The following is a 15,642-nucleotide window of genomic DNA, read 5'->3' on the forward strand; positions in this document are numbered from 1 at the left end:
TTCATTAGAAAAATGCTTAAAGAAAGAGCAAAGAAAAATGGAACAAAAACGAAACAAACTTTATTTGTCGCATTAAAACCTGTTGCTAAAGGTTTTTCTTTGTCACACACAAAGGAAAACTTGCAAAAGTTTCCTTATATAGGTGTGAGGTTTCTTTGTGTTTTGAGGGTGTGTTTGTGTGTGTGTGTGTGTGTTTGCTGGAGTTTTACTATTTTACGATAATGTGCGTACGTGTAAATCGTATTTTATGCACATTTCCACTGATTGCAAGATATTGTATTGTAAAAGTGTGTGTGTGTGTCCCCTTTTGTCCCACAACAACAAAGTTAGAACAACAAAAAGAAAAACCAACATAAAACTAGCAAGAAAGTTAAAGGAGTTAACATACACACACACAAATATAGACTAACTGAAAGGCACACACAAACAAAATGAAGAAGAATAGTTTTTTTTTTGTTTTTGATTTTGATTTGGATCCTTACAGTTCAAGAACGACGCACATCATTTTCTGATATTCGTATGCCGCATACAATTGTATAATGAGATGATGTTGCAATGAATTCATTATTTCCACCTCCCGTTCCACATTCCTTTTGTCCTCCCTCTTGGGTATTGGCACAAATTTGGCTGCCAATTGTAAGCCATTTGTTTTATCTCGACACTTGTAGACTGTACCAAATTTTCCACTAAAAACAAGAAATTCGATTAGTCCAAATCAAACATGATTCTCCTTGTAGTTGACTGGGATTCGGTTAATGTAATATTCATAAATGTGAAGTGTGTGTGTGTGTGTTTATTAGTTAGACACTCACCGTCCAACCTCACCCAGTACATCATACAGTTTATGGGCATCCACATTACGGTTTATGGTCACATCGCGCATAGGAAAAGCTGGCTCGAGTACTGCGAAAGACAATTGGAAAAACGAAGAAATTGTAGTGAATTTTCTATTCTTGGCTTTTGTATAATAAATATTCAAATCGTATTATTAAATTAATTATAAGTTTGCAAATAGTCTCTTTTCCTCAAATAGCTATCAATTATTTTAATAAGGGAAAAATACATTTTTCTAGTGGGTTACGCTTAGTCTACAAAATAAAATATATACTAACTATAATGTAGGAAAATAGCTTTGCACTAAGTGTGGCTAATAACAAAGGATTCGTAAAAATTATATAGAATTACAATACCTGCATATGTATACTATATTTCAATTATGACTGCCTGGTAATTGTTTTTCTAATCGATATATGGTCCTATTTCTTTTTTTTTTAGATAAATATGCGTTGATGATTCGGTATTAAAGATAAAGTCTTAACAAATTTCAAATCTACTTCTATTACAAAATAAATTCAATTTATGCATGAAAACAATTCATCAAAGTCTTCATTGTTGCACTTTTTTAAAGGCCCAAACACATAAAACCATCTGAAGGTAGGTCTAATTTTTAAACCCATAAAACATGGACAATTACAGTCCAATCTAATGGCGTTTTGGTTATTAAGTGTTTCACAATAAAAAATATCAATCAATTGATATTTCAAGGAAATTCAATTATAGAGCTTGAATGTTTTTATAATGCCAAGCGATAAGAATCTAGTAGATATGGCAAATTGATATGACTAATTGCGAGTCAATTTTCTATACTTCCTACCCGTCCCCTATAACGTTTTACAATTATTCTTTTTTTCCAACTTTTGACAAAATTGCCTTAACTTTTGAGATTAAAATTTTTTCAGTTGTTTCCCCAAAAAATGAATTTGGCAATTTGTTCTTGTTGTTGGCATAAATTTTAATGTGGCTAAATGAAATTTTGTTTTTAATATCACAAATTTAAAGAGAGTTTCAAAACAAACAACAAAAACAACAACAGCAATTGCAAACTGTTGCACATCAAACAGACACTTGAATGTCAATGGGCAACATTACGCATACGTAGAGTGAGCCACGAAAACGCCAGACTCTTTGGCATTTTAATCTGAGCACCTTGCAGACGACAAAAACAAATTTTAAAGTATTTCAAGTAAAAGTAGAGAATGTGTGATACCCTATAAAGAGGTTTATTGATCTTTTAGACTCTTTTAAATATTTAGAATTTAAAGCTAAAGCTGGGTTCATAGCAGAAATGTTTGCTCATCAACAAGAAACCATCTTTAGTTTTATTTTGTGAGTTTATGTGAACTTTTGGTGTTTCATAAATACTATAATATAATAAAAATACAACGAATAGTGGGTCAAATTTTCTATAAGCTTAAGAACAAAAGAATTCTTAGACGTAATTATTCAAGGCTTTAATCCGTAATGATAAACTGACGGTTTTCTTTAATCATAACTCAAATATGTTTGGCTCATTGATTCACTCAATTATTTGAACATTGAGTAATGCTTTTAGTTGTTTTATCACATTATTAGCAAAAGATATTTTAAAAAAAGTGCAATATAGAGTTTGTAAGTAAAACAGAAATGTTATATAGATATGCGAGTTAGTTGGAAATCGTAGTAGCGGTCTTTATAGAGAACATCTCAATACGGGGCACAAAAGATAACTGCAAAAATAGTACAATTAGTCCTCTTTCTATTATTGGATAGAACCTTAAACCTTTAAAATGTGTTGAGGTAAATTCTTTCCATAAATATGTATTTCCAAACACTTTCAGAAATCTAACTTTTTCTCTCTACCTGTGCCAACATTAAAGAAATCTGCATGAAACCTTTCCTGATACTTGTAGAGGGTACAACAAAAAGATGCAGAATTCAGGACATAAAAGTTATATGTGCGAGCATGAGAGTCTTGTAAAGGTATTTCTTCATTGTTTATATGCTTTTAATAACACTTTTTACATCATCTTCGTCTTGGTTGTTGCCGTCGTCTTCGTCGTCTTTATTTTCGTTTTTGTTGTCGTCTGGCTGACGACTTAAAGCAATATGTCAAAGTATTTGCAGGATATTTTTAATGGCCAAGCACATATACATACATACAAACAAACACATATACATAAAAAAGCACACACATAAACCAAGCTAAGTGCCAAATGTTAAATTTTTATGATTTGTGGTTTGAAAAGCAATACCAAAAAGCATGCAAAAAAAATTTAATTTAAATTTAATTTTAGAGAAAATTATATGACAAATCAATCTAATTGAATAGTTTGAAAAAGTTTTCAACATAATTTGAACTGATGACATTTTCTTTTTCAACAAAACGGCCAAAAAGGCAAATGGAAAATGGCAAAAATTTCTGGGATGCGTCTTCAAAATATTTTGTACTAACATTTATTCTTCTTGTTATTTGTTGTTGTTGTCTGTGCACTTTAATCAGCCTAAGTGCCTGCCAGAAAGAGTGTGCGAAAGAGGGACAGAGAGAACAAGGAACAAAAAATATATGGCGAAATGTGGAAAATTAAAAATGGCAAAAGTTTTTCTGCTTCCGCTGCCATTCTGACTCTGACTCTGCCACTGAATCTGTAGCTATGTGTATTTGTATGTGTGTGGTTGCCATTTCAAATTGGTTATTACACGGAACTTGCCATACACATACACCCACACATTTACACACACACACACTAGCATATGCTTATAACTGATGGTCATGCATAAATGCTGATGGGCTGATGTGAATGTGGATAAGGATGAGGAGAAAACACATGCTCACTGTGCCTGTGACTGTGCCTGTGCCTGCTCCGGCTCCGGCACTTGTGTCCTTGCTGTTTGTCATGTAACTGGCATATTATTGTTTGTCCCGGTCCTTGTCCTGGTCTGGCCTCCATTTCATAATGTGCGAATGTGAAAATGAGAGTTACTACAACTGCACATACCCCCACAGCCACCACCACCACAGAAAAAAAATGTATGGAAATACTCGGCACTTTTCGAGCAAACAATTCGATTATGGTAAACATTTAGATGCTTTTGGGCCTCCCCTAAAACAAGGTCATTGCCAGAAATGCATAACCAATTTTATTCATGATATTTTTCAGAGTACAAAACAAACAGGCATATTAAAAATTGGTATTGAAATTCAGCTAATATTGATGCAGCTGTCTCTTTCTTTTGAAAAGTATATTCTGAAAACGTTTGATTGAGATTTAATCGATCTATTAGCATGCAAAACGTGTGGAATTGCATAAAGTTTGCAACGAATATATAGAATTCATTTAAAAATGTAAATAATTGTGAATGTTTGCTTACATTTTCAGTCAGATTGTATTACTGAATTTATCACATTTGAAATATTTTGCTACAATTAAAAGATTTAATTGGAAATAGTAAATTTCGTTTTTAGATTTGCATCGGATTCGATTTAGATAATTTTATATAAAACTAAACTGGAAACTGGAGCAGTTCTAAAAATCATTTATAAACCGAGACACAAAATCAAAATAAATACTGAAATGCAGATGATATTAATAAGGGAATAATAAGATTAATCTGATTTCAAAATTAAGTTAAAATATTCATTGTTCTCTACGAAACTTATTAAAAGTCAATCTTCAGTAATTTTGAAACTACTTAAATCCTTATTATATATGTAATTACCATTTTTAAATACTGTAAATCTACAAACATTTTCTATATTTTTAAAGTAAATTCCTGAGTGCCTTATTTAGACCCTCTTTGAACATGGTTTGTGGAATTTCAAACTGAAGCCAAAAATCTGCTGATTTTCATATCATAAAAATTGCCAACGTTGGCAAAAAAAAAAAGACAGAAGAAAATTACTTGCCACTCCGCTTTGTCGGCACTCTATTGAATGAGAAGTGCAAATATCTCTCTTTCCCTTTGCTCCGTTTTCAGTGTCACTCACTCACTCTGTTTTCTGTGAGAGGGAAATTTATCCTCAATCCACTATTGATATTGTGCATAAATTAACTTTATATAGAGTTTGCTGAATTGAAATTTGCATCCAAAAGGCACACACACACAAGCAGATGAAGTCTGTAGTTTCGTTAATGTTTTAAGTCAAGTGAAATGTTAAACTTATCGAGCATATACTTATTTGAGGTTATACGAAATGAGAAACTTTTGCAATTGGCCAGCAAATAAATGAGAAAACATGAGATGAACATTAATAAGCTCTCAAGCTATTTGTAGTAAATATTTTTTGGGGTAAACTTCAACCTAATGGCAACTGAGTTGGATTTAACAATTTGTGCCAGCCAGTAAGGCCATTGTCCAAGCCAAACGAGCATATGGGAATGTCGTTATGCCTCTGCATTTGCCTCCCTACTCTCGGTTGGATTCATCTCTCTCTCTCTCTCTCTCTCTCTCGGTTTTTTTGCTGCCTCTGCATCCTGGCTGCATCTCAAACGGGTTCAGCTATGAGGGGGATAAGCGCAGAAAAGTATGCTATGCAGTTCAACTGCCAAGCGAAGTCGATATAAATTCATTTATTCATGAGCTCAAAACGGGAAATGAATGTGTGCTACCTGACACTCCACCACCCTCTTTCCCCACCTCTCTCTCTCTCTCTCTCTCTCTGTTCCTCTCTACCAATCTGTAGCAGGTAAGTGTGTGCTTGTGAGTGTATTTAAGGCTGTTTGTGCATAATATATGAAGCCTTGTCTGCGCTTTCATATGTATGTATGTAGGTATGAATTACCGCTGAGGGTCGTCGTCGTCGTCGTGGCGATTTATGGTTACGTGATGATATTGTTGTCTAGGTTTTCTTAAACTTTTATAAAGTTCGAAAAACTTTTTGCCACCTTAAAATTGAAAGAATCTTTGGATTCTATAGATTTTCCAAGTCTAATTCAAATGTTTGTGTGAAACTTAAATTGTGCGCATTATTGGCAGAGTGCACTCAAATGTACTCGAATACACATGCGCATACACACACAGACAACTAGGGCCAAAGTGCAGCAGACATGCATAAATTTCTATGCCCGAAAATCGTTTAAAATTGATAGAGGCCAAGTGGGTGAGGGTGAGGCGGGTGGAGTCAAAAGTGAAGAGCTTGATTTTGAAACTTTCACTCGGCATATGCCAAGTTTTCGCCTTTCGTCTTTTTGCCTTTGATTTTAAAGATTTATCGCATATTTCGTAGCATACTTACGAGCGCACATTTGCATATTAATAGAGGGAGGAGTTTGTGTATGTGTGTGTGTGTGTATGTGTGCTTGAGATTTTGACTTGAAAAGCAAAATGCAACTCAAAAGCTATAGACGAAAACTTTTCAAGTTTCAGACAGTTTATCAATAATTCAAATTGCAAACATTTTACGACAACTGATTTGCCCCTCTCTCTCTCTCTCACTCTACTCTCTTCGTCTCCTAGGATTATTGTGGTCAAATATGATATAAATAAAATATGCACAAAAGTTTACTCTCTTCCTTATATAGAAGATACTTGAATTGTCCTCTTTTTTGGCTTTAGTCCCAAGCAGCTGCACAGACAAAATTCAATTCATTGAAGTCTTTTTTTTATTTGTTTGCCAACAGTTGAATTGAATATTTGAAAAGGGTTATGGCTCCTGCCGAGTTTTTACTGTGTCATGAAAAGGAAAATTTTTGCAACAAACTTGTCTGCAATATGTTTTCGTAACAAAATGTATGTAGATGTTTATTTGCCTCTCTGTCTGTCTGTCAGTCTGTCCGTCTGTTTGGTCTGACAAGCAGAAAACTGTTGTCGAGCATCTACATGGGCCATAATAATAACCGATATTAAATGCAGTTGGCATTTTGTAGCAAACAATGAAAAATGATTGAATGCAATAAAAGGAATCCAGCAACAACAACAACAATGTTGCTTACTTTCACAATTGTCACTCTGGTCTTAGATAAATATTTGTATGCGTGTATTTGTGTGTTTTTATATAGGCAAAAATACATTTGTGATTTGTTTTTCGATAACCATGAGTGGAAAAATACTTCAAGAATTTAACATTAATAACACAATTACTGTTTACACAGTGAGAATTTCTAAAAAATAGATTGATCTATTGCTGGATTTTTAATAAATCTTTTCAGATTTTTCCTAAGACTTTAGTGAAAGTTTTGTAATTTTTGTACTACTTCTAAAACATACATCAGTTTTTGAATAAAATTACACATTGTAAGACAAAAATATTAAAAATATATTAAAAACATTTGCATCAATTTGACCTAAGGGTTTTTGGTAAAAAAATAAAACTAAGTTGAAACTACATTTGTCTTATGTAGAACGATAAAGACCAAACATATTCCCAATTATTGTAGATTTAACTGCAATTCTTACATCCCACAGATAATAAAAAAATCGAGTGGAAAGTCTGATCTGACCACCCCCATAAATTCGATATTTATAATCATTATTTACTTTAACGTTTGTCTGTACGCGAAACTAGTGATGCTTTGAAGTGGTCGGGTAATTATGATAAATACTCAAACTGACAAAAGCTCCGTCTATGCTGATGACAAATTAAGTCTATAACAATCTAACTTACTTCAGCCTTTTAAAAAAATTCTTGTATGCCACTTTGAAGTCTAAATTAAAACGAAGACCATAAACGTAAGCTTTAACATCTTATTAATTTTACTTTAAAAGTTGATGTATGATTTTTTTTTCCGTGTGTAGAAAATCTGATTAATAATATAAATTTCACAATGTTATAGCAATTTATTTCTTACAATTGAATGCATACATAAATTCGAATTCACAAATGAGAGATAAATGGCAAGGCAAAGTTTCTTGAATGAAATAAACGAACAAAAACCGAAAAGTATCATAAAAACAGAGACAACAATTTGAAAACCATGACGAGCAGGCAACAAATCAATATATACAATATTAATACAAATATATATGTATATACATGGATATATCTTTACTTTAGCGACAAGGCAACAACAGCAATTCATCTTCATCATTTTGCAAAAAAAAAAATAAAAATACAGGAGAGGAAAAAGTGAAAAGAGGAAACAAAATTTTTGCATGCTGCCTGCCAAGCGTAAATCCGTTGCGACAACGCCCATCAAAAGAAAAGAGACAGAAAGGAAGACAGAAAAACCACATGAAAATCGTTAAGGAAAAATGAAAAGTAATAATCAGTGTGTGACACATGAGTGTGCGTGTGTCTATGTGAGCAACATAAAAGTGAGAGCTCAAAGCTACTTTAGTTAGGCCAGGTTTATATTTTTATGTTGCCTTCTTTTGAGGGCAGGCATTTAAATTTAAATTTTATTTTCTTAACTAGCTAACAGAGCAAATTTCATTTTATTCATTTAATTTGATATCTCCATTACCAGAGAGAAAAAGCAAATGAAATTAGCATTAGTAATATCATATATACATATATATTTTGTATGCATAAGAATGTTTGAGTGTGTGTGCTCCATATTAAATGGTGTTGGAAAAAATTCAATTTGCAAGTTATTTGCTTGCATTTCAATTAAGAGTTTTTTTTTTTTGTTGTTGGCAGAAATTTTCCCATTCATATGACGATGACATTTTCTCGCACATTTCTTAAATTGTTTTCTTGCCAAAGCTTTGTGGTTGGCTTTTCCTTTCAGCTTATTCTCTACCTCTCTCCTTCTCATTCTCTCTCTTTGGGTTTATCCCTTTACACATTCATTACACTGGCATTGACACACACACATCCTCACACACTTTTGCATATAATCTGAATGTGTGTGAAGAGTTTTTCGCGCTTATAATCAGCACTGCCATTTGACGATTTCATTTTGGTCATATTCGCTCTTTTGATATGTTTTAAAGCATTTTCCTCCCTCTCTCTCTATGTCTATCTCTTTTTCTATGTCGTTTGAATTTAAATTTATGTGTTTGTTACTTGGCTAATTGATTGATGTACCATAGCAATTTCAAGGCAATTTCAAAGTTCAACAATGCAGGTCAGAGCCAGAAAAAGAGAGAGAGATGGAGACACACACAAGATGAATGTGACTGCATCAGAGAAAAGCAGCAGGACAAGATAAACACTGTCAGACTGTAGTGAAGTCTCATTCCAAGGCAATCAGAGACAACAACAAGGCTCTCTTCTTTGGCCATTTTCATCTTGCCTTGTCCCGCCCTGTCTTTGCTTCTGTGTCTCTGACGTATCTTTTATTTCTTTACTGGTTGTCAGCAACAGCAAAGGCAAAAGCTAAACAATTTTTGAGCCAGACTAACTAACGATACACCGCAATGAACTCATTAAAACTTTCTACCTACCTAACTTGCCACAGAGCAGCTGCCGTTGCAACAAAATGGCATTAAAAATATTGCGACAAAATGTATGGGAAAAATGTTTAACTGTAAATAATAAACAGGGCGCGTAATGCATTCAACATAGTCTCTACAAGAATGTGTGGCAAGGTGTGAGACAGGCATTTAATTAATTTAATGAGCATTGCCAAGACACGTGTAAGATGAGGTTTAGAAAGTGAAAAATAAGTAGTAAAACATCTCTCGCATATCTGGCATAATATGTTAGGGATTTAAACGATTTGCAATTGATGCAGGTGGCTTAAAATTGATTACAAAATTGTTTTGGTGTGAGATTTTGATGTAATGCTTTTAATTTTTCCCTTCCTTTAGACTAGTTATAAACTATTTCAGAAATTTTTTTCTTATTTAAGAGTAATCTAAAAAAAGTTAGTAGAGTTGGGAAAATAAAACAAACGATGAGTCGAATGAGCCTTGTAGCTAATACTTATTTATTGTTTAGGTCTAGTATTAAATGTTCAAAATAAAACTAGTAAAAGTCGGTTATATAAATTATGAACTTTCATTATTAATATACATATTATACATATATTTATATTCATATTTATTCTTGTAAAGACTGTTATAACTTTAGTCAGATGTTTGCAATGCAGTAAAGGAGACTTTTTCGATCTCACAAAGAATATACATTTTTGATCAGCGTGAGAAGCCAAGTCGATAAAGTCATGTGTCTTTGTCGGTCTATGCGTATTAACTTTATGTTAATATTTACAAAGCTAGTGGAATGAAAATTGGTATTTAAACTTTCGTTTCCTAATTGAGACTGAGTTTGACAATTCGTTGAGTCGGATCACTATAACATATAGCTACAATGGAAAGTTTCAAAGCCGTACTTTGCAACAAAATATCTTAGTAAAAGTATAGAAAAATCTTATTAAAGTCAGCTTAGTCAGAAATTTCTAATTTTTGCCTAAATTAGCTTCTTCTCTCTTTATCTAAAATATTATAATTTTAGCTGACATACACTGCGTATACGTTATGTATCTTTTGTCAAGAATGAAGTAAGTAAGTCGTCTCGCCGACTTGGGTATACCATACACCAGGTGAAACAAATATTTAAAATTTCGAAAACCAAATGTACGTCTACTAAATTGTTTTAACATGCTCATACCATTTGCTATCTCGCTCACTCTACAAACGCACAAGCACTCTAGCGCCGCCACTAGCCAACGGCCATTTCTGCCCTTATGGATCGCGTAGCAAAATACGTTCATACGTATATTTTGTATGTTTCTAGTCCGATTTCAATCAAATTTGGTAGTTTGATAGAAATAGATAAGATTTATTAGTCTGCCAAATTTGATCGCGATGGTCAAAAAATTGCAAGAGCCAATCGGTTTTTTCTAAATTATGGAGGCGGAAGTGGGCGTGGCAACATATTAAAATATATGTATTCTGCGCGCATACTAAGCCAATATACATACTAAATTTGGTGAGTTTAGCTTTGTTAGTTTTCGAGAAAATCAGTTTTGTTTAATTTTCGGGGGCGGAAATGGGCGTGGCAAAATTTTTTAATAGTCAATATCTGCGCGTCTATTAGGCTAACTTACATACTAAATTTAATGTCGGTAGCTTTCATAGTTTCTAAGAAAATCAGAGTTATGCAAATTCCGGGGGGGAAGGGGGCGTGGCAAAAAGTTGGAACAATTATTTTCTGCGCGCTAACTAAACGAGTATATAAACCAAATTTGATGTTTCTATCTGCTATACATTTTAAGAAAAACAGTTTTATGTAAATTCTGGGGGCGGAAGGGGGCGTGGCAAAAATTTGAAACAAACTCGATAAGCGTACATACTACACGAGACTGCATACCAAATTTGGTGGCTCTAGCTCTTATAGTCTCCGAGATCTAGGTGTTCATACGGACGGACGGACGGACGGACGGACGGACGGACGGACAGACGGACATGGCTAGATCGACTCGGTTTTTGATCCTGATCAAGAATATATATACTTTGTGGGGTCGGAGATGCTTCCTTCTGCCTGTTACATACATTTTGGCGACTTTAATATACCATTTCACCCTATGGGTGTATGGTATAGAAAGCATTAGTTGACTCCAAAAAGCATCTGCATTGAAATATAATGAAATTAGAAGGATCATTAGGTAATCATTAAGTATCATTTGTTTTTACATATTTATAATTATGGGAATATATTCATGTAACCCATTTTAGTTAGTTTTTAAAAGCGCAGTAATGACTAAGTACATTTACACCAACTGCTAGTAGGCACTTAATATGTCAGATATAAAATTCATTGTTTGGTTTTATTTTTATAGCCTTGAATTGGGTACTTCCCCTCCCCCTTCATTTAGACGTTTATCAAATTTATAAAAGATTATTTTTGAATTAGAGTAGGTACATAAAACTTACTATCTTATCTAGAGGTCATGGCAAGCACACTTAGTCTTTACACATCTGATTGTAGGCAATGAGTAATTTAAGAACAATGGTAAAGACCAAAATATTTATAGATAATATTGTTCTGAATGCTTTCTTTATATTTATATTTTGTCCTCACTTATATCTATATAAAAGCAGACACCTTAAAACTTTTAACATGGTTTATTTTTAAATTTTCTTTAATATGGAAACAGTATTTTCTATTAATAGCTGACCCTCCTAGGTAGTTCACTGCCTTTGTGATACATAATGATTAAACTAGTTTGCTTTAGGGCTCACGTTAATTATAGAGTCTCTGGCCATTATAAAGCAGCGATTCTTGCCATCGATGCGTCATAAAGGATTATGTCGAGAGCAGCAAACAAGTTTGACAGGCAGCGATTTCGCGGTTAGCATCAATGTCAGATGACTGAGAATGTTGTTATACTCTTTCAATTTGCTTTTAGTTAGCGTTTTAGAGTAAAACTTAAATTTTAGCTGTGAACTTTAAGTAGCCATATCTATTGGTCTCCTTTCGAATGGCTGATTGTGACTGTGCAATTCCATGGAATATTTGAGCAGTTGCTGTGTAAATAACCTCAACACCATTAAATTGTCAATGTGTGTAGGAGAGTGTAGACACGTTCTCGCTCTCTCAGGGTGGCACGTTGCATTCTGGCCAAGGGAAGTGCAAACTTTATTTAGTGTTGTCAAACTGTCGCTCAACATGAACACGTTACAACACAATGTCCAGTAGAAGGAAGGAGAACATAGCAACATAGAACAAGCAACCAGAAACAGCAACAGCCACACGAGTAACCCATTGCGTTTTTCATGTGTGTGTGTGTGTGCAGTTTTATGTGTCAGCACTTGGACATTTTCCCAGTTTGTCCCAGCCCAGGTAACTGGTAGTAAATAAAGCATTTAATTTTAACAAATTGTTTGTCCGAAAGCGCGTGCGAACCGCCGCCACATGGCGCCACAATCGAAAAGACCCTTCAATTACCTATTAACAAAATGTGGAAAAAGCCCTCTGCATCTTGATTAATTGTCTTGTTTGTGTTTGTGGCCACGTTAATTGATTTATCTTGCCAAACTAATTCACAAAGCTTGGAAATTATTTATGGGCGCCTCGATCTCTCTCTCTGTCTCTCTTAAACATGCATTTCCGTTTTAGAGGCCAACAATTTTTGGCCAAAAAAATAAATCGGGAAGAGTTTTGGGTGTAGAGCGGAGTGGAACTGCAATTCCAATTTGAGTGCAAATATGTGTTCAGCATTTAACCGCATAGTAAAAGTACTATACCGTCTCCCAACCCACCATTTGCCCTTCTTCTCACTCTCTTAGCTCTTTCACTAGCCACTGTCTGGCCTCGCCTTTGATTCAGGCGACCATTAACCTACACATACACTTCTATACATATACATATCTCTCTACATACGTATGTATGTGTGTATATATATATTTCCCGTATTCTCATGTTCTTCTCATGTCTGTTCTGTTGTTGTTTGTTGATTTGGCAGCTGTTCTTTATTCTTCTGCTGTTTGTGCTTTTTCTTTTTAAAGTGGCCAAAACCAAAAAAGAAAAGAAAATATTTTTCATCTAGCCAACCAAACAACCAGCCAGCTAGCCACGTGGCATAAATTTTTGGGGTTTTTCAATGTATGTAAAAGTTTTAAAAGATTTGTTTAATTGTGGTATAAACTTTGTAAGGATCATCTTCGTTTTTGCCCCTTTGCAGCTCATGCAAGGAATAAAATTCAATTCAATATTTTAGTTTTTAATATGCAAAAAACAAATGAATTTAAAATACGAGAGAAAAGTGAAACAAATCAATAACAAAAATAAAAGAAAACGCATTTAAACTAGATGTTGACTTTGCTAAGAATATTTATTTCTGACTTGAAATATGAAAAATAAAAACTGACAGCATCCAGATGAAAAAAACATATATTTTCAAATGAACGATGTGTGGTGTATAATGAGATTTTATGTCAAAATACTGAACATTTTAACAAAAATCTAATTCCAACAACCAATTAAAACAAGCAAATAAAGATTTTTAATAAAATTCTTGAAGAGACAACTGTGAGAGATGAAAGTTTATGGCAAGAGAAGGGATTTGAGCAAATTTATAAAAAGGCTACTAAAAATTTCAAATAATTGTGAATAGTTTTAAAATTTTTGGAAATGAACTATGAAAAATCTGTAGTAGAATTTGGGTAAATTTGTCACATGGAATTGTTTAAGTTCTAATAAATTGTTATTGTAAATAGTTTTAAATTGTGATTTAGTCCCAACATTATGTTTTATCAAAAAATCGATCAGATATGTATATACATACATATAACCAAAGATTTATATAAAAAAAATAATCAAGGGCTTTAGATTGATCGTAATTGACAACTGATGGGAAGAATTTAGTTTTGTTCTAGGATGAACCAAAGATAAGCGATCTAGTGTATATATTTTTGATCCGTATGAAAAAGTTTAATATATACATGCTTTTCAACATTGTCAGGCCTTTAATTTTAGACATATTTATATAAAACTTGATAGTTTGAGCCAAAAGGGTTAAAGACTTAGTTAGATTAACATCTTATCCAAACACCATACCACTTAGCTGACTTAGAATTAACTTTCGTCTTTCTATATCGCCCTTGAACTAAGGGCCCTTGCGTCGGAAATAAATCACAGTTGCTATACATTATCAAACACCTCTTAATTGATATGTCCCTTCTTAAGTATGGTACTCAATACCTTGATAATAGAAAAGTACTGTGAGTAAGAGGAACTATTTTATTTCACATTTCATTGCCACTTGCCTTATTCGATGCAACTTTTCACAAAGTTTTTTTCAAGTCGATCATTATATTATAATAAAATAATGGAATAATCAAACAGGAAAATTGTTAACACTTTTATGCCACATAAAACGATTTATTAGCTAATTCAATTCAAATGAATTGACTTAATCATAAAAACACTAATACTTACATATAGTAAACAAGTTTTAAGCACTTTAAACTAAATCTACCCACTCAGTTGACAGACTATCTCTAAAAATACTATCTAAGAGAGACATTTCTCTAGAAAATATTATCGGCAGTACCAACAATCCATAAATCGAATCATATATATTAAGGGTTTAATTTTTTGCGATAACGCTTGAATTTATGAGTCCTTATTAAGCGATTAGTTGTGTCTGGTTTAATGTAAGTATAAAGAATATAGAGATATGAAGAACGTCATACATACAAATGTATTTGATTGCAAACGAGCAATAATACTGTCTTTCTCTCTTTATATACATACTTATTCTCTTATGTGGTAGGAATAAAAGGCAGCAGTTACCATTGCATCAATCTTTTTTCCACGCCAATGTACCTACATACATACATATATAGCCTGGCAGTGTCATTATGTTTGGACGCACTTTATGACTGGCATTTAATTTCCTTTTTCGTGGCACTCAAAATGAACGGTTTGGTTTTTGTTCGCATAAAAGTGGGATAAAATACAGATAGAAGGATAAACACTTTTGCCATCTTATTGCATTTTAAATGCAATTACCGAGCAACAACAATTACAAATCACACACCGATACACAGACACGCACACAATTTGCCATAATCCACAATAATTAACTTACTTTGGCAAAAACACATGCAGAGAATTTAATTTTGTAAAACTTCGAGCAATTACTTCAAGTGAAAAGCTCACGGCATTATACACCAATACACACACACACACATAGGCATTGATTCCATTTATGCATTATATATATGTATGTATGCATTTCGGTTATAGTTTTGAAAATTTGATTATTTTGTGTTGATGATTTGAATTTGATGAATGAGACTTTTCTTCGTATGGCAAAGCTCATAAATTAGCTGGCCGAAATTCGCATTCAAATTCAAAAATTTTTGATGCCAATCAAATGATCTTCTATATGTGTGTGTACTTGTCTATATGTGTGTGTCAGTCAGGAGCGGTTTAAGCCAATGTCATGAGGTTCTAATCTTATGTTGATTATAATATTGGGAAAGTTATTAAGG

The 15,642-nt window shown here is 33.3% G+C and overlaps 1 protein-coding gene across 1 annotated transcript in view; it reads right to left on the reverse strand.

Annotated features, from left to right (window-relative positions):
- Positions 1–15,642, reverse strand: part of LOC6640809 (death-associated protein kinase related) — a 31,354-nt gene that overhangs the window by 9,106 nt on the left and 6,606 nt on the right. The window contains exons 2-3 of the mRNA XM_002063940.4: positions 813–903; positions 483–686 (exon numbers count right to left, since the gene is read on the reverse strand). Coding sequence (XP_002063976.2) covers positions 483–686; positions 813–903 — 295 coding nt within the window. The remainder of the gene's footprint in view (positions 1–482; positions 687–812; positions 904–15,642) is intronic.

This window comes from Drosophila willistoni (genome assembly GCF_018902025.1).
Source record: "Drosophila willistoni isolate 14030-0811.24 chromosome 2L unlocalized genomic scaffold, UCI_dwil_1.1 Seg168, whole genome shotgun sequence".
NCBI lineage: Eukaryota > Metazoa > Arthropoda > Insecta > Diptera > Drosophilidae > Drosophila > Drosophila willistoni.